The sequence below is a fragment of the Acipenser ruthenus genome, chromosome 7 (genome assembly GCF_902713425.1).
Source record: "Acipenser ruthenus chromosome 7, fAciRut3.2 maternal haplotype, whole genome shotgun sequence".
Taxonomy (NCBI): Eukaryota; Metazoa; Chordata; class Actinopteri; order Acipenseriformes; family Acipenseridae; genus Acipenser; species Acipenser ruthenus.
This window is the reverse complement of record NC_081195.1, coordinates 43,321,058-43,344,510: the sequence shown is the minus strand read 5'-3', so window position 1 is coordinate 43,344,510 and position 23,453 is coordinate 43,321,058. Positions and strand designations below refer to the sequence as shown.

General features: G+C 36.1%; 1 protein-coding gene across 1 annotated transcript; it reads right to left on the bottom strand.

The window, feature by feature from the left end:
* Positions 1-360: 360 nt before the first annotated feature.
* On the bottom strand, positions 361-21,649 carry LOC117415782 (phenylalanine-4-hydroxylase). Its single transcript, XM_034026576.3, has 13 exons — positions 21,494-21,649; positions 18,695-18,802; positions 13,513-13,696; positions 11,184-11,272; positions 10,162-10,229; positions 7,735-7,931; positions 7,184-7,319; positions 6,637-6,706; positions 3,866-3,922; positions 3,045-3,140; positions 2,304-2,437; positions 1,857-1,972; positions 361-1,279 (listed from the first exon to the last, which is right to left on the bottom strand). The coding sequence occupies exons 1-13, from the start codon at positions 21,536-21,538 to the stop codon at positions 1,236-1,238; spliced, it is 1,344 nt and encodes a 447-aa protein (XP_033882467.1). The 5' UTR covers positions 21,539-21,649; the 3' UTR covers positions 361-1,235.
* Between the last annotated feature and the right edge of the window lie 1,804 nt (positions 21,650-23,453).

Here is a 23,453-nt window from a genome sequence, read left to right as displayed (position 1 = left end):
GTTAAGCTTTTAAACATGACAAAGGAGGTGAAACTCAATAATACATTTCTACATCGTTGTTTTGTAAACAGTTTATCACAGGTAATGCTGTGAAAAATCTCAGTGCATCCATCTGGAGGAGTCATTATCACACTGGCATAAGTCTCGTGTGTTAAACGAATAATGCGCTTGTCCAGTTAGAATCTACTCGAGGCACACTACTGTAGCCAATTGGCAAAAAACATCGTTGATGTCACCAGCTATGTATTTCTTAATGATTATTATACAAAATACAGTAGGCTTGTTTATGATTCAACTGACCCAAGACCCAACTATTGACCATATACCAGAACATAATTATAAAAAACAACAGAGCAACTGTTTTTCTTTTAACAGTTAAATGTATTTATTTTGTATCATACAGGTGATCATATAGATAATACAGCTCTAAAAATGGCATACAGGTACATATTTGATCTATTATCAACCGATTATAAAGTTATTTAGTGATGCAACTACCCCCACTGTAATGCTGTTCTAATTGTGCTAAAATTATTCTATTCTTTCTATAACCATTTTAAAATCATGTCTCTGTCTGGAGAACGGGGGGGGGGGGGGGGGGGGGGGTCTAGCATATGTGACCAGTTTAATTTCAAAGTAAATGTCTGACAAACAAGCATCTATTGAAAATAAAAATAGATAACAACACATTTAAAAAAAATGAAATAAATGTATGCTTCAAAGCACTGCAATGATGCAATTTAGCACAGGCACAGTTATGTTCAAAAGGCTCCCATCTGGTATATTCTGCTTAATGTTAATACCCTTTGTAAATGTGATGGCAGCAGCTGTACCTCCAAGCACTGGAGGACATTTACTTTTATAAAGACATGAGAACGAGAGTGAGAGGACAGAGGCACAGGTGAGTTGCAGTACCCTGTCAGAATGATCCCAGACCCGCTTTCCTTCAGATCTATCTATCACTGGTGAAAGGAGCACATTACAGATCTAAACAAAAGCAAGCAGTACAGTATATTTGAAAAGGTTTATAGAAGCGTATAGCTCTTGCTATAGGTTTAAGATATGATTAACGTAACTCTTATAGTACACAATAAATTTGTGGTTATACATGAATGAACTGAAAAGAAGCACATAATTCAGCTTGACATACACTTCAGCAGCATAGCAGAGCTAATTGCAATTCAATATTTATACATGTTCTTGGTAGCAGATCTCCCTATTTTGTTTTTTATTTCTTATTCCATTTTCTTAAGCGCATTGGCAAGAATTCCCATTTCACCTGAAAAACAAACAAAAACATTAGTAATAGTTACTAAGCCTTCCCCCGGTGCAACATTTACTCCATGCTTTTGTAGTATAGTGATGTTTCAAAATTAGACAGATAAAACTGAGTAATTTTAGTAAGTTAACTGTTCTTTTCAAAAAAGCGTGAATAGTTTTGCTTTTTTAATGACGTTTTTATGACGGGGGAGGGGGGGGGGGGGATTTCCTTTGTTAAGGTTCTTAGACTTAACTTCAAGAGCTGGTCTTCTATTTGCCTGCCCTAGACATGTGTAACCTAAGCTAGACCAGTCATTATGGTGAGTGTGGTCTATTGAAGTGATCTAAACAGCGGCATTATTTAAATAAATAAAAGAGAACCCTCCCAGATGTTGTGTTTTGTAGAAAGCAGGATTTGTTTTTTTGTTTTTTGTTAGTATGATTGATTTATCAACAGTAGTTCCAATTTAACAAAAGAGCTTGGAATAGAGTCACAGCCTGGATATAACATTAACTATAAACACTGGGGGCTCTTGGGGGGGGGGGGTAAAGACCCAAATAAATGCTTTGACAATATGCTCCCACATATGTCTTACCACTGATGCTGTCAGCCAGGTTCTTCAGCTGCTGCATGCTGTCCAGGACCTCAATGCTATGGGTATAAGGGTTGTAGCGGACAGAGAAGGGCCTAGGGATGGTGGCAGCAAATTTTCTGTTGGCATAGAAAAAATTGTGACTACAAACCATTGCTTTTCTCACTCTCAGTCAGTTAAAAAAAAAGACAAGCATGATCATAACTACCATATTCTTTTTTTTAATATGATATGAATAGCTTTAAGACATTTTTACTTGAAATCTATGACTGAGTGTTTTTTTGACAGCTGGATAATTTAATTAATATCAGTACCTCAAATTTCAAAATTACAGACACCACTTTGCCAACTAAAATGTGTTAAGTCTTTTTCTGTCATTGATACAGTTTAAGTTGTTTTAGAACAACTAACTGAAATATTAATCTGCTTCGCTAAACAACATAGTTTTACCTGACTTTTTCTTTGGCACCTTCAAAGCTTTCAGCAACAAAGTAAATGGGCTGGAACTCAGTAATCGGGTACGTCTGAAGGGCAGTCTTTTCAGGTTCAAATGGCTGGATCTCTGGTTTATTTGTTAAGCAATACTGCAAAAAAGAAGCACATGTAAGATTATTATTTACATTATCGTATTTTTATATTTATGTTAGTGACATGCTGTGCATTGCGCACACTGTTTTCTTGTTTGTTTTCTTTTTCTCTATGAAAGCTTGTGAACCTTATAACTTCTAAATGCCTTGCTGGATTGGTCTGAAAATGTACATATGGCTCCATTATGGTGGGGGAATAAAGAATGGATTGTGACAGATTTGCATACTGCTCCCTGTATCCAAATAAACCAAAACAGAAAACAACCACTGACTACTAATATATCCATGAGCACAGCACTCAGTGGTGAGATTTGCTGTGCTAGGCAATCACTCTTCTGTTATTAATTCATTTCTTATTATATTTCCTTTGAAAGCTATGTGTCTGCTTCCTGGAAGGAGGAAGTGACATGGCTCAGGAAGACTAAATGATTCAGTTATATCAGGTCATATGTCACTTCTTATTCCAAAGAAGGAAGCACAAAGTTTCAAGATTATTTGCCATATACATTTCCTGTGACATTTTACAGTTTCCAAAACTACATTATTATTTTTTTTTTTATTGATGTCTTGCATGTTTCTGAAAAAAATGAAAATGAGTCCAAACCTGCAGTTCTCCAAAAGAGGAAAGCAAGCCGGCTCCATATGCCTTAATTTCCGAACCCTGTTTGCACAGACCAAACTCGACTGTAAACCAGTACACCTAGAAGCAAGAAAAAGTAAAGCTTGTTACTGGATGAAAACACTACAGTAAAACTTGTATAAAAGACTACCTATATTCAGTAGCTTTGATTAATCTCTCAATACAGTGGGACAAAAGGCAAGCACCACAGGAGAAAATGACACTTAATTCAAGAGATGCTTGAAGTGGGCACCATTCTGTTGTTGGGTGATCTCATCCACTCATCTTAATGGTAGGGAGGACATTTTGTGGCTCAGATTCAGAACTTGCATTGGTATCTGGTTATCAGTCCCTGTACTTGTCCACAGAGAAAACAGTCTAACAGTGTGAGATATAGTGACCTGGATGGTTAATCAATGGGACTGTTCTGGGACCCGGATATTTGTATTCAATGTGCTTGTGATAGTACTTGCCTTTTGTCCACCATGTGTGCAATGCATCTTTTGAATGCAATTCAATTATTTATAAAGACCACATGTCTATGAAAACTACTCTATAAATGGTCAGTTGAGTTCTCTTCATAAGCTGGTTTGACTGTAGATATGTTATTTACAACAAAATGATCAGCACAGAAAATATATAGAAAAAAAATTGGAATATAATGTTTAACATATTATCTATATGCAATGCTGAAAAAAATGCTCTAACAAGAACCTCCGCTGTCCTCTTTCACGTGAAGGTGTTAAGAAAGGTATACAAGATAAAGAACACATAATGTGTAGGAAAATGAAGACCAATGACAATACCGTTGCTAGTTTTTCTATGTACTCGTCTGGCGCACCCAGAGAAGCCAGTCCGATTTCCTGCAGGAAACAGACAAACCCTGTGGCAATTATTCATTTGATGCACGCTAATTCAAAACCTCACATGTTGTCTCTGTTGATAGGCTTAGAATTTTTGAGCAGATATTTCAAAATGAATGTAAGCACTAAAGAGTTCAAGCACTGCATTCCCTAGATAATCTCAATCTGAACAACGTATGCCAAGTCTCATGAATATCCACCCATCTTTGCCTGTTGGAATAAAACAAGAATTTTACTTAAACTTTTTGACTGCTTTTTCTCAAAATCTATCAACAGATAGTAACATTTTGATACAGTATGCATATGGTGTTACAGGGTCTTGATCTATAAATAAAGATAAATGAAATGGCATTGAAATAATTGCAGCAGTACCCTAGTTTAACAGCAGTGTAGCCCTACACATACAGCCCCAGCTAATATTCTACCTATTATTACCTATTATTCTATATCTACATCTTAGCAACTCTCAATACAGTGTGATGACTGAATCCCCCAAAAACACGTTTCGTAAAATATCTTTGTTTTTAGATAACTTCTTTAATTTCACTTAAGGTACCTTTTTCCACAGACACCCAGTTCTCTGAGTGATCACGGCATAACATTGTTTCCAGTTTATTGAAGATTGTTTAAGCCAAGCTGAACTTTCTTGCCACAGTCTCTATATGAGCCAGTGTGTGCTACTGTCATGTTCTTTGTGCTTTCAAACTAGGTTTTTCTTATCTATGTATGTAAAAACTTGGACCTTTCCTTGGCAGGCACTTAGAGTATGTAGTGGGGTTCTGAAAAATATAGCATTATACGTCCCCACGTGTTGCTACAACTGTTTAAATAATGTACCTGTAATTTGTCTTTTCATTGTTAACATCCTGACAACTACACTTTTAGTGCACTGGGGTTTGAGGTCTGTCCTCTAAATCAATGCAGGAAGAGCAATAAAAAAAAACAACATATAACAACAAGTACTCTGGTTTTTCTGTTCCGTACCACATCATGGATTGTTAATGTGTTACCTGTTTGACAATGTGGGCAATAATCCTTACACTATCAGTAAAACGTTGTCAGGTGTTAACAATGAAAAGCTACAGGTATGTTATTTAAGTTACAGGTATGTTATAGAAAAGTTACAGGTATGTTATTTAAACAGTTGTAGTAACACATGGTGACGTGTAATGTTATATATTTTCAGAACCCTGCTACTTACTCTTTAATCACTGGCCAAAAAGATAGATTCCAGACAAAAAAAATATATAAATGTTTTCAAGGAGTTGGTTGTCTTTATTTGAAGAACTAATTCATCTTCCAATGGTATTATCAGTAATTTAATATAGTCTAACCATATATTAGAGTTTTCCATGTTTAAAATATTATTTATCATTGCTTTATTATTAGTAAAAGAGAATAGAAGTGAATGGACCGAGGCTGGCTGTTTACATGCTTCTTATAAAATGTCTTGGACAAAGTAAGCTCTCTGATTGGTTCTTAGCAACCACATGACTGCAGGAATTTTTGCATTACCACACAGTTCAAATCAAATTTTAAAATCACAGTGAATACTGAATGTTGTGCTTTATTAAGTCTAGTTTATAAGCGCAATAACACATATAAAATGAATTTAGCAAAGTGGTGGTTCAGGCAGGGAACTCACTTTTGAGATATATTACAATCATAAACATCAAGCATATTAGGCATCCTCATTATCATAACATTCGTCAGTTAAATGGCTAGTATCTCATTTGTCATTCGATAAACAACACGCTCAATGATCAGGTAGAAAGGGCTCTATATCTTACCTCAATCCATTTGTCCCTGTTGTGGAGTTCACCTCCTCCTCCCTAGCCTCCACCTGTTTTTTGGCTTTGTCTAAGGGGGAAGGCAGCTATCCTGCCCCCCTGCCTGTGGCTTCCCTACAGTCAGCCTCTCCGCTATCAGCAAACTAAATTATGGGCAGGGGTACCTCGAAGGGCAAGGCCAAAAGGCAAAGATGTAATAAAAATATGTGGAAGCTTTAATAAATATGGCTCTTTAATAAATATGGCTCTTTAATAAATATGGCTCTTTCTACTGCATGAGTTTCCCTGACTCAGGTGCATTTTCTTGGTTTCGCCTCGTACCTCACAATGCATCCAGAGCGTGCAGAAATGTTATAACTACTGCACACCCTGTCGTGTGCTACTGCTTACATATAACAGCAGTGGCAGCAGTGTGGAGTAGTGGTTAGGGCTCTGGACTGTTGACCGGAGGGTCGTGGGTTCAATCCCAGGTGGGGGACACTGCTGCTGTACCCTTGACCAAGGTAATTTACCTAGATTGCTCCAGTAAAAAAACCCACTGTATAAATGGGTAATTGTATGTAAAAATAATGTGTACAAAAATATTGTAGTTGTATGTAAAAACAATATGATATCTTGTAACAATTGTAAGTCGCCCTGGATAAGGGTGTTTGCTAAGTAATTAATAATAACCCATACACAAATACATATCTTCCTCAAACTGACTACTGCTTTACTGCTAATGTGTAAGTCATACAAATTCTGCTCATAACACGCTTTTATTTAGTCTCTGCACTTTCATTGAAGAAAGGTTGATGAAGAGAATACAGTTACGTCTGATATACCTGGCTGACTGTGATGAGCTGAAATGCTTGAATTACGCACCTGTCAAAATATTTAGGTGCCACATTTCTCTTTTTTTTTCAAATAGGTTGATTAACGTACCTGTGAAAACTGGGCAAAGCGTGGATCAGCAAATAGAGGCACATGGCCCAACAGTTCATGGCAGATATCACTGTGTAGGAAAAACAAATCATTTACTGCAATTTGAAGAATTTTTTTTCTCCCTTTTTGTTAATCTGCAGAATTTTATACAGTGGCTTCCCCAGATGGATGCACACTACGCACAGTGAGTACCATTAAATTGACACATTAGGTTTAACAAAACATTTTCTATTTAAAAAAAAAAATATATATATACATTTAATTATAATAGTACAGGACTTTGATACATCTGTAAACTCAGTGAATTGGGCTCCTCTTCCAGGACTGAAAAAGGTAAGTGTGCATAACCTGTTATACTGGGTTTAAACAATGCATTTACCCATAAATAACAAACTACATTGACTAGATTCATATGCTGCTTGTGCTTTACTTTTCCACGGCTTTATAAAGAAGAAGATTACAAATAAATGTTTGCTACTCTGCCTATTCATATGAATATATTTGTTTTTAAAGTAGATTGAGCAATCTGTTTTGAAGCTGTACTTACGGTTCAGGTGTGTACATGGGTTTTGATGAATGGCGGATGTACTGTGTGGAATGAAAGACCCGGAATGCCAGCCCGGCCAGGAAATCCCGGGAGGAGAGCAGACCAGCGACGGGACGCAAGCGGAATCCTGTGCAGGCTTAAACACAATTGGATCTATGACTCTTATGAAGAGCAGCCTTTTTTTTTTTTTAGCATTTACAAATCATGCAGTATTGGCCTATGGGCCCCCAGACGAAATCAGCTACTTTGATTCAAACCAGAAAGCTCTGACTTTCAAACCAGAAAGACACTGCACTCCATGTGGTAGGGCTCACCAGATGAGCCTCTTCAGGCTGCTTTTGGGTCAAACAGAAAAAATTCAGCAAAAATAATTACATCTAGCAACCTAAGCCTTGGAATGACTGGGGAAATGCGCGTACACCTGACCATTTGAAGCTACCCCCAAAATAATCAGGAGATAAGGGTAATGTAAGAGTTAGAATATTTTTTCGGGCCTTTTCTTTAATTTGGTCTATTCCATACTGATTAATCTTTCTCAAGCAAGTCCTTACACTGCAGAAATCTGGAGATGTCCTCCAGCTGTGGGATGTTATCTTCCCGGTAGCCACAGTACTTCTCCAGGAGAGGGAAAACGTGGTTGTGTTCCCGACAGGCATGAGTGGGATAGAGGGTCTTGAGCTCCCTGAACACTGTGCCCCAGGTGGCCTTCTCTTCCTTTGTGTACTCGACCTTTGGAATAACTTGGCCACTGAAAACAACAGTTAGAAACAAATATTTCCTATTAAAGGAAGAGGTGCAAAAATAATCGAACTTCAGAGATTTCTGAGTGTCTCCATAAATAAATGCTGTGGTGGCTGAATGCACCAAATAGGGGAACCAAAACAGTTGCAGAAGGTTGGTATAGTATAAATTACCAGAGTAGTGGATCTGTGGCAAACCTAACAGCACAGTCTAGGGATTGAGAGTCCAGTGTATTTCAGTAAGTATAGAAAATAGCCATGATTCTTCTCCCAGCTCCTTATGTCTACATTGCTGAGATAACGCAGTTAGTGTGTTGCATACTACCTGCATACAGAACATACTGGTACTTTACAATGATTAGAGGAAAGCCAATGTTATTTAAGTCCTCCCAGAAGCTTGCTGTAGATTTGAGAGAGATCACTAAGGTATGTATACTGCTGTGCAAAAGTCTTAGACATGTTGCATTTTTCTACTCTGATGCATTATGAGCATCAACAATTTACTCAAAGCCACCACTACTGTTTTCTACTATTATACAACCTTGACTTGCATAAAGAAGGAAAAACATTGAGTGAAATAGCTTGCATCACTTGAGGTGTGGTATCCGAAGCATAATCAACAAGTACAGAGAAACATCATCTGTAATTGACAAACCCAGGACTGGAAGACCCAAAAAGCTGTCTAACAAGGATGAGCAATACTTGAAGAAGGCACAGGTGTCGTTGTCCATCAAATCAACAGTACGAAGTTCACTCTTAAAATCGGGACTTAAAGGATATGTTGCAGTAAGAATACCTCTTATGAAAGGGGAACAAGACTAAAAGGCTAAGATATGCACAGAAACACAGAAACTGGACTATGGAACAATGGTCAAAGGTGCTTTGGACTTGATGGATGGACGACAGCACCTGTGCCTTCTGCCAGTTCTGTTGTCAATTCAACGCTTGTCTTCTTTCTATTCCTTAAGGATATTATCTTCAAGTATTCCTCATCCTTGTAGACAGCTTTTTGGGTCTTCCAAACCTGGGTTTGTCAATTACAGATGATGTTTCTCTGTACTTTGGGCAAGTATTAGGAATTTGAGTGAACATGATGCCTGCTGTGTCTTCAGTGCTGGGGATTAGGGCTAATATAGGCCAAGTATTAATAGAAGTAATTGTCTGACTGGTTAAGTTTGGTAAATAGAAATGCAACCCTTACTACCCTAGAATTCACCATAAAATTGAAAGACAGATAGATAGTTAATATAACTACTGTAAATATTACTACATACAAGGATATCCTTCAAAAGTTTGTTGTGGAGAATCCTGGTCATTTGGCGTAACTACATCTTTATTTACCATTTTGACTAAATGCCCTAATTCAATTAACTTTACAGCCTGCGGGTAATTCTATTTTTGTTTCATTAATTTGAAAGAGGTAACATTGATCTTGCTTTGATTTGCACACTATCCACTGAAAATCTATCTGGTTTGACAGCCTACATAGTTAACAGAATTATGTTAAAAGCAAGCATCAGTGAGTTTTGGCATAAAACTATTCATTTTGCTGTTTGTATTGAACTGCAAAAGTACTGTATTTTAATCAGTATGAGTTTTTATAAAAAAAAATTTTGAGAATAAAATAATACTGTCAGATTCCTACAGGCACGACATGGACTATAAATACTAGGAATATTGCAAATATAGAATATTTAAAAGTATACGACTTCATTTAAGGGTTTAATAAACAAGTCTGTTGCTCACAGGCTGACGTAAAATGTGCAGTTAATGCCACCCACTTGTTTTCCCTTATCGTCTATTTTTTAAAGTGCCAGCATGGAAAGCTGGTTCGCTCATGATGAAAGTGCAGCCCTGTGTTGCACATTATAGATATAACTGAAATGATTCATTATTCTATTAGCATATGCTGTTCTCCAGTTTCATGTAAATGATTCCCTCTTCAGTATCTATGCAAAGATTACCAGAAGCTGTATTATTCAGCATCCCGGTCTTTGTAGTAGCTTCTGATAAAGCAGCACAATTAAGACAACAAAGCCAGCGGGTCTCATTTGAAAGCAGGACTGCTGCAATTTGTTTCTCTTTGTTTAGTTGTAATTTTCAATAAATAGCCTCAACAAGAAGACAGAAAAAAACATAGACATAAGAGGGGGTAAGGGAGCAAAGGGCCAGACGTTTACACTGTTTTTTAGTCAAAGAAAGTATCTGTCATCATGTCTAGAATTGGGTGATATTTACTGTCTGTAGTTGTAGGCAATGTCAGCAAATTCCTTCCGTCGGACCCTGTACACAGGATCTGTAAACCCCTAGGAAGAAACAGAAAATATGTTTTCAGGATCTGAGGTATCTGTTTGCATGTCTCTTCAAAGTATTTATTACAAATAAACATTGCTTTATAAAATATGTTATGTTTTAAAAAATGGTGGAAGCTCTGTCGATTGTTTTTGGAGATACTGAATAGATTTCAGTTTAATGGCGGTTGAAAGGAGAGCAATTATTTATAATTATAGGGCCTTTATTTAAACTAATGACATCAATTTTTCCTCCCGGTCTGCCTGCTTCCTCCAGTGTTTTTACATGAAAATAGAAGATGGCCCGATGGCTTCGATTTACATGTGACTCATAGAGAGTACAACACAAAAGGGATTAATGAGGCAAAGAGCACACGGTACAAGGTACAAAGGAAGCATGGTAAAACCCCTATAACAGGAACATTTTAATATTTCATGCATCCTGTAATAGAACACTCTACAGCATTATCTGGAGGTTTTATTCCTCCTCGTCTTACATTTCCATCCACACTAACTTATGGCAGGGATGCAGCTGTTCCATTTCTATATTCTTGTTAGATTTTTGAATGTGTTCTTATTTTCATTCACCTCTAGTGTAAAGAGTTTTCAATTCATGAAATAATGTGTACATAACTGTACATAATTCCTAGGGGACACTAGATAAACATATGAGAGTGAAGCTTGAGTACTTACTGGTACATATTTAATATAAGTTACAGTATAACAACAAATACATATTCAACTGTAGACCATGTACTGTATGAAGGATTCAGTTTTAATTAGTGGAAAAAATTGTATTGGATTAAGAAAGCATTATATTAAGTATGTGCTTTACTACACAGAAGTTCAAATGTACATCATTTCACAAAGTGGCAGTATAGCAATGGCAAGTTGGGCATGCGATTAAAAAAAAGAAATAAAGGAAGGAATTAAAAATAGATGATCTTTTAAAGAGTGATTTTTGCTTACCGGATGGTCTGAGTCCAGTTCTGAACCATAGCTCAGGATCTGGTTGGCAAATCTGTCTAGATCTTGAATATCCCTTGGGAACCACGGCACTAGAACACAAACCAGTAAAGATGAATGCAATGAACAGTACCCTAGACTAGTGGAGTACTCCTTTAGTCAAGGAAAGGGCTTTGTGCGTTGCAGGTTTCTTCCTTTCACTGTTGTATTAGTCTGGCCAGCTGTTTTGGGTTGAAGATATGACTGCTCTTTTTTTTTTTTGAAGACTTGTTGTAGCCAATACAACTAGCTATTAAACATGGATGTGGGATAATTTAAGCCTATTGAAATCTTAAACTGATGCTTTATCATTATCTATGGCAGGCATTTATGCTTAATAACAGATCTCACTTTCAGTTCAGGATACGTAACTGCGGAAAATAGGGTTAGATAAAATAATTAATATCCAGGTAAGTAAAATTTAAATACCCCCCTCCACAAACAGAATTGTATGTGGTCAATGCTGATCTCAAGGTAATTAGTAAGGTGGTTCAGAGTACAATTACTTTATCTACCACCAGGGGTCACCTTTGTACTGTTTTTCAAAGATCAGATCAGAGCTTCATGTAAATACAAAAACTCATTATTTGGAGACATTTTTTAATGGTAAGTTCAGGGAAGTTTGGACAGTATGTTTGAAGGACTATCGGGGAGAAGGTACCATCCCTAAATTAAATATGACACGGCCCTTCTCTGTACATTTTGTGAAGTTACTGGGAAGCTGCTCAAAGTTAAGTTGATCGCCTTGGAAGGAAGGAAAATACAAAAGTTTAATTTATTTCAGTGAAGCATTTTCTACTATATAATCAGTAACTCATTTTATATTAGATTTTGTCTGTTGCCCAAATATATATATATATATATATATATATATATATATATATATATATATATATATATATATATATATATATATATATATATATATAAAATAAGTTTATTTGGATTTGGATTTAATAATAATAATAATAATAATAATAATAATAATAATAATAATAATAATAATAATAATAATAATAATAAATTTATTTTAGGTATGTATTTAGCTGTATAATATTAAAACATTTAAATTGAAGAGGAAAACATTTAAGAAAGTCTATTCCAGAAGTAAAAATTTTATAAATTGGCCACTTTGCAAAGTTTTGTTCCTGCTTTCTTCTTTTGCACTGGTTAACTGGATGATTCATTTTTCAATGCATTAGCAGCTCTACGGTAGCGATATATCACTTTTTAAATAGCATACAAAGAATAGAGGGCTTTAAGCTTCTGAGCAATAAATAACAAAGTGTCAGCTGCTTTAGAAGCAGTATTGGTCGGGTTAAACTGGACACCCAAGTTGAGGTGAAATGTATGTGGATGTCAGATGCCTAATAAGATGCTAATTGGATATTTCTATGTCCTGTCCTGCATTTGAAATATTTGAGAGTTTGTGCAGTACCCCCAAGTTTTGACCAGTTTAATTGGGGTCAGATGCCTGATTTTTTAAATGTATGACTTCCTAAGACACTAGTGGCTCTCTCTCTAAACAGAGCTAACAAGTGTGGCCAGCCTCGGGGCCTCCCAGACAATGGATCTGCAGCCTCATTGTCCGCAGGCTTCTCCACAACACAATAAATATCTCCTAATGGACTTTTTCATTATAGAAAATATTTAATTCTGTTATCTTGTGGGAGACTGCTGTCTACAGCCTGTAAGAGGTTACCAAAAACAGCCATGAAGAGAATAACTGTGTTTCTGTCAAAAACATTCTAACTATGAGCTGTTAATGACACTGGGGTTATGATACCCTTTGCCAGAAGTCAGCTCTGCAGAGTGCATGTCCACATGAATGGAGCCAGTTTGTCTTCTGAAGCTAAACTAATGTAATTTGGGAAATAACTAATAATGAATGAATGAATAGAAGGACATTTAGGCAATTCTTGGGTTTTGGTTTTGTGGAATTCTGTGAAATGAGTTATAAAGCTGAAGTTCCTGAATTATTTAAAACATTTTTAGTTCCTCATTTCTTACAAATTCCTATGCTCTAACAAGTAGTGGCACACATTGTAGAAATTTGTGTCAGATGTATTTATAATACTTTTTATACACTGTGCATGATATAATAAAAATCTCCCCCAAACTTTCCATTTTAGTCCTCATTTCCAGTTGTGGGACAGGCAATGACACAGAGTTAAATATTTACTCTGGAAGAGGTCAAGGACAGAGAGTGTGACCATAGACCAACATGAACCAGAGTGTGGCTTTAAGAAAAGTATAAAAGGGGAAATGAAAAAGTTACAGAGCGTTCATTTACCTGTGTCCTTTGCCTTGTTGCGAGACAGCTCATGTACATGCCCGCTGATCTGTGTTTTGAGGCTCGCAATGACTTCGTCCAGCTCCTTGGAGCACGTGGCATCCACATTGATGAAGAACTCATAATCCTCTTTATTGAGACGGGAGGGACGGGATTCAATATGGGTCAGGTTGATACCTTTCTCCTACGCAAAAGAAAAACAAAACAACAACACAACTCATTTATTTTCATACTTGTTTTAAACCATTGTTAACTACACAGCACATCACACCAAATAATTATGCTCATGGTTCTATGAATAACTCTTTGTTGGAAGAATTTGCAACTGTGGGGGTTTTGTTCCCCCACTATTATGAAGCTGTAAAAACATTTTCAAAGCAATACAAAAAGTTATAGTTCAGACTGTTTAATCATCTGTTTTGAAACAACCTAAATCAAAAACTGTTATTATGGCTGCTTATTATTTTATATTAAAATACTGTTCATTTATTCCAGACATGCATCAATACAAATAATATAATTATCCTTGTGAATAGACACAAGGGCTTACAGTTAGTTGTACAGCTACATAATAGACATTCTAATTGTCACCATTATAAGATTACATTTATTTGCCCAGACAGGCTGACCTGTGTTAAGCTAGCATACTGGTTCAAATTAATTCATATTTTATACTTATGAAGGTTAAGAGAATCTAGATTTACAATGAAATAGTAACACAAGTAACACATATACACGATTAATTCTTACCTTCTTTAATATCATATTATATGCGTTTTTTATGAGTCTCTATTGCTATTTCTGCATAGATCATTATTTGGAATACTTCTGAAAACCCACCTTTTTTTTTTTTTTTAAAGAAGAGTACGTAAACATAGAAAATAATGTTCTAAGCAGAAACATCAATATAGAATCATAATGAACACCAGAAATTAAATATTAGGAAAATGTAGATCATATGAATTATACTCTTATGGTCTTCTTGCTTCAAATCTTCTGATAGTTTGTATCTTTAATAATAATATGCATTTATCATGTTTTACCGTTTGATAACCATGTATTTTGGCTGAGCGTGACCTGACAGCCACATACCCCACAGGCTCGAGCAGTGTCACGTGCTGAGGTCAGAATCTGTAATGGAAGTGAACCACAGAACCCTACCCGGTCACACATCACCGAGCTAACCTGGGAGTTACCATGCTTGGATGTGTTTTGTCATACATTCACCATGGTTTTACCATTCTACACCACTGTAAACATTTAGAAGCCGATACTGTAAATCAAATTTGTTTCTTTAGAACTGAGTTTTCTAAGATAAATGTTAATGCTAACTAGGTGTAACTGGCAGTGTTGTGTGCCTTTGCAGATTGTGTGTTCTGTCGGTGAGGAGAGATGAGGTTAAAAGCTCTATAACAACAACTGCAGAGAAATTCTTTAGCATAGTTGCTGAGATCTTCGCTTGCAATGTGCGGGGTCGCTGGTTCATGCCCAGCCTCTGCCTTGTTACATAAGGCTTTAAAAAACATGCCTCTGTTGCACAATAAATAGCACAAGGGTGGAGGTTTTTTCCTTCTTGAGTGAGCGGCCTATGTATGCTATTGACTACAGCTGTGAACTTGGGAATAATTAGATGATGTATCTAAAGACCATCTTAACCCAGGACCTGGCTTGAAATAAAATATGATATTTCAGACAAGCAATCAAGAACAGCAGTCACATTAAGCATACCAACAACAGCTGCTGTGGGTTTGACGGCAAAACCCTAAAATCTTTTTTAAAAGATGCACTGGTTTAATACTGACTAAAATAAAACGACAAAAAGATGGTCACTCTTTGGTTATACAGAATTCATACAGAAAGTGAATCACATGTGGAATGAGAACCTGTACAACACCACATGCAAACCTCATAAAAGATATGCGAAGCATGTGAAATAAATGTGTTTTTTATTTCAATTGAAACACCTATTGTTTTAGTTTAACCAGTAACTTTACAGACTATACAGTTATTCTTTTTATAACCTGAATTATTCATTACAGCAAGGGTAGGAAATGCTGGTCCTGGTTCTATTCCAGGTTTAATATGTATAATGAAATGATTGGTCAGGGGTTTAATAAAGGAAAGTATTGAGGTTGTTCCACAGCTTTGTTAACCTAGATCAGTGGCACTCAGATGTTCAGTCCATTGCAGTCTAGGACTCTGTTCCAAATAGGTCTCTAATGATCTGATAACGCTACTGGGTTCAATTTAACAATTCAAGACGTGACTGAAACAAGGATCTGGACGACCACATCACAATGATTCAGGACGGACCATGGAAAAAGATTGTGGACTGTGAGTGACACCACTGGCTTAGATGTATGGAGAGCAAAACTGAAAACACTGCAGCTCTAAAAAAGGTTTCTTCTAAGAAATACCAGTAACCAGAAATAAGTCAACCTGTACAGCTTCTGTTGTGTTTTTTTGGGGTTTTTTTTTTTAAGTCACTAGAGGGCACCATACACTTAGCAAGACTGTCCAGTGTGGAATGTGTAATCACATATCTGGGTTTTCCTTCACAGAAGGGTTAAAAAAGGGTAAACTTTCCTTCACAGAAGGGTTAAAAAAAGGGTAAACTGAATGTAACTTACAATCACTCAGAATTGTGGGGAAATTGCTGCTTTAAATCAATTAAATGAATGTTAGCACCCAAAGACAAAACATATATTATAGAAGGTCTGGGTGGATTCAGTTATCAAAGACACGGAAAGGGTACAGATGGGATTAGTTGTACCTTAAAGCATCTGGGGAAGCTGTAGGTATGCCCATGATTTTATTGCCTTTGGGAATATTCCGAGTCTGGACTCCATTACACAACATAGAAATAAAACATGAAAAAGACCATTGCACCAGAGTATTTCTGTGTGGGGAAGAGGGAGTGTACCAATGCTGCAATGCCATAGGCTGGTTGAGATTGGTACTCAGACAGTTTGTATTTTAATGTGCTCTTTAAAAGTCATCTGGAACTGTTTTCTCTCAGTCTACATGAGCAGTTTTAAAAAAAAACTGGGGTAATGAAACCAACTTATGTATTATTATTATTATTATTATTATTATTATTATTATTATTATTATTATTATTCATAGTAGTAGTATTAGTATTATTAGTAGACAAAGTAGTAGCCATACTTTTTGAAGTAGAATACTACCAGTAATATAGAAAACCCTAACCCTAAATTATTATCTTCAGTTGTAGTAGCAGTAGTAGTTGTAGTAGTACTATTTAGAAACCATGAAGTACCTTCACCAGCTGTCAAGTGAAATTAGCACCCTCTAAACAAAAAGGAGGTGCTAACAAAGATGGTGACTAACTAATTTTAACAAACAGATGGGTCATAGTAGTAGTAGTTGTACATAATCTCACTACTGGATTCAAAGGAGGGGTTTGGATGACGCCATCAATCGCGTTACTGGAGATGTTGTAGTCATTCGAAAACACCAAGCTATCTGCCACCTAATAAAATAGAATAGCAGTAATTGTCTTCCCCAAAAAGTTCTAAAATACCTTGACAAAGACAACTGTTTTAGATAACTTTATTTAGAGTTTACTTTAATGTATTTTGGATTTAGATTTAGATTAAACAATGAACAAAACTGGGACAGTGGGATTTAATTATTAAAGTGTTTGTTAAAAGCTCTGTTAAAGTTTAAAGGGTCTAAATTATCACAGCACGCGAAAGAGAAGTGTGCAGTGTGGGGGGAAGGCTGGCTGTTTGTCTGGGGGGCAGTGATAGATTGAGAGAGGAAGAGAGGCGGATCAGGGGTGGAACCCAGGAATTAGATTTTATAGGTCCATTTTAGTCTTTGATGTTACTTCCCCACTGTGAGCTGTAAGGTGGAGTTTGGCTGCCAGATGTTATTGATTCATGTGTTATTGATTCATTGATTCATTCACCTACTGAGACCCAGCCAAACAAGTGACCTTAACTCTGCAAACACCTCCAAAATCATTACATAACAAACATAGTTGTGCATGTCAATTTTATCTAGGAATCTCATGTGTGGGCAAATGTACCACACAATTAAAAACTTTAACTTGGATCACCTTGCAACATTGTGCAATTGCAGGCTACTTTAACAAACACAATGAATATGCTGTAGCTACAAAGCATGTTTTAGCATCCATTCCATTAAATAACATCACATTCACATTCAAATTCTAAAGTTTCTGTCTGTGCCCTACTACTCTAAATTATTCCCAATTAACTGGGAGGTGAGAATAATACTTACATTGATCAAGCAATCAATTATTTATACTATTAATACTTCAAAGGAAATCCAGTTATTGATTTGATTTGGTTGCCACAATTTCATTCACTTTAAGGTTTAAATGCTTTCCTGATTAGAAACACAAACCCACAGAGATATACAAGCCTGTCAAACACATGATGGTAAAACTTCTGGAATAGAGGGGCAGTCTGTATCTGTACACATTCCGGATGGACAAAACAGAGCTTTATCTGCAATGTTTACAAATACAAAGGACGGCTTCTGTTTCATGTCCACAAAGCACTGGCCTTGGCAGCACAAAGTAGAACTACAAATAACCACTGCACAGCACACTGCTATAAGCACTATGTCCTGTCAACACACTCTGCAGTAAACACTCGGTTTTGCATGGACCTGTATTGGCAGCATTCAAAGCTTCTAAATGATTACCACCGTATATTTGCCCAGCACTTTTTTTCCTCTAACCACGGTTAACTGTGTTTTTATTTTGTACATCTATGCTTTACTTCTATTTTCTTTACTTTTACCACAGTTTAGCATGGTCAAACACACAAAAAACATTTTGAATATGTCGTCATATGGGGTTCGTTTTTAATAATAAAAGAGGACACATAGAACAGTAATATTCTGTAGTAATTCCTTACTAAGAAAAAAAGAGTAAGAGTAAGATAAGAGTAAGATAAGAGTAAGTAAGTGCTATAGGAGCTATGGTAATGTTACATAACTACAGTAGGCCAACAGTTTTCTATATGTGTTCTTTATATTTATATATATATATATATATATATATATATATATATATATATATATATATATATATATATATATATATATAAAGCACTTAGATTTTCCAAGGCATTGTGCAATCAGCCCACACCTAATAACACCTACCTGTAATTATTGCTAGACTCACCTCAAACAAGCGTAGAGTTCTGGCTAGTGCCCCAACTTCCTCCTTTAGTGAGAAGATACAGGACACAACTTGAGCCTTGTTGGACAGTTCCTCAAGGTACATGGACTCCTAGGTAGAACCAAAAGAAATACAAAAAGAAAAGATCAAACATCTCAATATCCTTCAAAAGGAGATACTAAATGAAATAGTTTGTGCAAAAAAAACCCAAGATATAATTCCTGAAATGTATTAGGAGACAAGTGCTCAGTAACTGTGGCTTCAAGCTAGACTTAGAGCATACAGGTCTACCAGTGCCAAATGGTGTCACCCAGAGACATACTAATGACCAGGGAGTCCTTAAAAAAAAAAGAAAAACTGGAACACCCTACAACTAAATAAGTGACTGAATAGCAGCAAAACCATATTAAAAAAGAGAGATAGCAAGGAGATAAGATTTAACAGGCTTCACAAAGACCCATCTTCAGTATATCTGTGTTTATTAAATGTGTGTTCTTGTAGTGTTTTCAAAATGGTTACAGTTGATGTGGTATGTCTGCCGCTGTGATTTTAACACATCAAGAATGTAGTCTTACTTTATGCACAGTAGGCAAATTGAGCAAATCAGGAAACTTGAGTATACGAGAAAGAACCACGAAACCAAAAGAAGCGTTATAACATTATTATAGATTTACTAAAAGGTGCTATAAAAGATGTCTACCAGTTCTAGTAGTCCTTTAATCTGTTTCTTATTGATATAATGTTCATGCCTACAGCAGCATGCATCATGCTATTAGGTTCACAAAGCAGAAATCAAGTAACCAGAAAAAAAACTCTACAGCAACATATATATATATATATATATATATATATATATATATATATACATATATATATATATATATATATATATATATATATACTGTATGTATGTATGTGTGTATATATATATATATATATATATATATATATATATATATATATATATATATATATATATATAATTCCTTGAGCAAACACTCCTGGAATGACTCATTTACTGCTCTTACTCAGAATCAGAATCTTACAAGCTTGTGGAGCAGGAAATATCATTCATATCATTATTATTTGGGCTGGATACCAACTGTTCCTCAAACACCTGTCCATCATTTGCCTAATACTGAAGTGATGCAATCCTACACTGTAGTTCATCATTCCGCAAGATACACAGGGAGAGTGGAGAGACAGAATCAGTTTGATACTGATCCGTTGAATGTACCAGGCTGAGCAAACAACTTTTAGACTGGTACACTGATGAAGGCACGAGTTTGTCTAGTTGATTTACTTTTCTTTTAAAATGTATAATGAAGTGTTTTGAAGTTATGGATACATCTGTGTCCTGTTGTAATTCTTCAGATTCCTTCGGATTTAATGCCTTTTCAATGCAATCCTTTTGCTCAAGAAATTCAATGAGAATTATTTATTTCAACATGCAGGACCAACTGAGAGCTGATGACCTACAGAATAGGGTGAAGAATTGTGATTGTTTTTTTTTCTTCCAAACATATATATGGCATGTGTTTTTTAATACAGTCCCATAATTGAAGATACTGAAGAAAAGTCCAAATGTGATTAAATATACAGCTTAGCTTGTAGGCTTTGTCATCTGTGTTTGCTGGATGGTATTGATTGACCAGTCTGTTCTGTCGCTGCATGTAAACATTTGCAGGTATTACATCACAATCTAGTTTTATAACATTGTTTTTGTAGAACTCTATTGATGTAGCCACCACTGCAAACACTGTTGCACACAATAGCGCATTTTCAAATGGTCTCAAAAGCAAAGCTCTGGAAGTTATGGACAGCACATACTGGTGGGGTTTAAAAACACTACATACTGTAGTGTAACAACTGAACACAATTGCATCAGTTTATGTTGGTGGCCTATCCACTGTTTAACATTATAATGTGTAGGTTGTTGCTCATGCTTTTCTCTGGCTTAGTTAGTTGCATAACAATCAAATAGCTTATTAAGTACCACTCCTACTTCACTAACACATGTTAAACCTGTGCTGGATTTTGGTGCTGGGGATGGGGCTTTTACTGATCATTCCACCCCATTCAGATTCCTTGTTCTCTGAATATCTTGGTATCCCTGAACATATAATCGTAGCCCTTATTTTAATAATCAAACCAACAAGTGCTGTGGTACCCAAATGTTATCAATTTACTACAAACCCATAAGGACTTGGGGTAATCAGTTCTTCATTTTTACTGCAAGAGGGTTTCTACAATGAAGAATAACATTGATGGCATTTATTGTCTTTGCAGTCACCATTACAGAAAGCTATACGTTTTGGCTACAAGAGGCTACTGCAAATTGCTATTTTTCCTAATAAATAAATAAAACAATTGTATATGAATGTGCATTAATAATTATATCAGTCTATTTGATTCGTGGCACAGACTCAGTAATAGCGCCAATACTTATTTAATTACAGTACAATACCAGAACGAGAATTAGCCTACTACTGCATCAATAGCATACATGAGATGGGGGTGCAAGTTACACATGGCTTTGAATAAACCCTCCGTTATTAAAAATGATGCTGGTGTGGTTTAAACTAAGAGGACTACTTAAGGGATAAACATCAGTGCGATCTGGTGGACATGGTCATTGAGCCTATAATAAGTAACATGAACGTAAACATAGGTGTGCTAAGGTATAGTTATTTAAATATATTCTCCTACAGTGCCATTTTCTTTTTATTCAAGTAATAATAATAATAATAATAATAATAATAATAATAATAATAATAATAATAATAATTCTACTCCAATCACCTGTATGCCAGTTTCTCCGTTTATCTTCTGAAATGATGCATCCATGGTCCCCTCTTCTGTGGTTTCCTACTGCTCAGCAGTTTTCTTCAGCTATGGGTCAGTAGTCTAGGAGGACTCGTGGTGTTACACAACCTAGATTGTGTTTGCAAACTGTTACCAACTAGTGGAATTTAAATTCTGACGAAACACCACACCCCCTCCACGTGCACCGAGTAATATCCTGGGACGTTCTTATATCACGCGATGTAAATCTGTTTTTGTGAAGGCATTCATGTGAGCACCACATGTTTGGCATTGAATTTGAAACGGATCTGTTTCAGTTTAAGTCGAAAAGGCAATGCGCTTTGAAGGGCAGCTGTAGTTTCTGCGCTCTTCAATAATAATGCTGTAAACAGACATGAAAAGTGCAGCATGTCCTGTACACTATTTTTTCTTCAATACATTCTTCTATGCCAGCCACATGTTATGTCATGTCTTAACATGCAGTTCTGCCATGCATTGTTCAAATTACAATAAAACAGTCTTGGGTTAAATAAAGTATTCATTAAACTTCACTTTATTTTAATAACGTGTGTTTTAGAGTGTAGAATACCCTATGCCTGTGTATGGGCATCCATTGCTAACTAGGTGAGATTTATATTCAGTAAAATACAGGAATGGGAAATATAAGACACAAATATAAAAATATAGCACAGCGTGATGGTCAAAATTCAAATAAAGTAAACATATTCTCATCATAGTTTCATAATGAATTAAATATTTGCTAAGAAAATGTCACATTGCTTACATTGTAAATAGAGTTAGCTAGATATTCAAATCTGCTCACGTTTAGTCTATTTTGACTAAAGAACAGGGGTGTAGTGTTGTAGTGCAGTGCCCAACTTCTCTTGGGCAGGGAGAGCACCACTTTCGTACTTCACGTGTAATTTTGCTCCTTTTAATATATGGAGATATACATGTGTATAACCCATACAAATAAGCAAATAATACAATAACTGTAAGAAACCCTTGAGAGATAAATAATAATAAAAAAGTTTAAATATAGCGTGCCTGGAGGTGAAGGGAACCTGCTGTGATAACGCTCTGCTAAGGTGTCAGCGTTTTACAATTTGATGTAATAATTGGAACAGTTCTTATTTTTAGACCCATATATCAGAAACAATGTAGATAAAATAAGCTACACATTTATTTAAAAGATAAAACTCAATCACAACAAACAAATAAAGGGTACCTGTGGCCTTACACATCTTTTTTTTGCAAACGGATGCACTTCTGTTTCAAAACCTCATTCGCTCTTGAGCGGCTGCAATAGGACAGTTAGACGAGCTGATACTGGACCAAACCATTCAATATACAAGAAGGGGGAGTGGGGGAGTGTTACGCATAGGATTAATAATGACGGCGTTTTAATCATGTATGTATTAGTGTATGAAACTGGTTGTGAAAATATGTACAGTATTTGTTTAATTATTTATCTTTAATATAAATAGCTGTAAGTCTAGTTCCTTTATAATAATATCTCAATAACTGATTGTCTGAATTTGTAATCAATTGGTACACTTGTTAGCCCTTTCAAATACCGTAACTAATGATAAACTGCGGTTCCCTTTCAATTCGAAGCAGACCACCAACGACATTATGTATGGGATATGCCTGCCCATTGGGTAGGTAATTGCTGAGCTCTCTATACCAGAGCTGCCGATAGGCCCCTTCCTGGGATGATGCACTCGGTCCCGCCCACCGAGGGATTAAAACCGTCATCCTGAGGAAGCCATTTCTCTTTTTCCTTCTCAAGACGGTACAGTAAGACCTCTGTGTTAAGCTGAGCGTGTTGATAGAAGAGAGCTTCTCAAGTTGAATCGGGTCGATTGTATTTCCCTTGCATTCGTGCTAAAAGCTGGCTCGCCACTTTCTTGGAATCAATGACTTTGAAAAGACCAAGCCTTTCGCCTTTCTCCAG

Excerpts from the sequence above, each read along its gene's own strand:
- LOC117415782 (XM_034026576.3), bottom strand. The coding sequence starts at position 21,538 with ATGGATGCATCATTTCAGAAGATAAACGGAGAAACTGGCATACAG. Across the intron at positions 13,697-18,694 it reads GAACTCTACGCTTGTTTGAG|GAGAAAGGTATCAACCTGAC; the intron begins GTGAGTCTAGCA and ends TCTTTTGCGTAG. Across the intron at positions 10,230-11,183 it reads AACTGGACTCAGACCATCCG|GGGTTTACAGATCCTGTGTA; the intron begins GTAAGCAAAAAT and ends GTTTCTTCCTAG.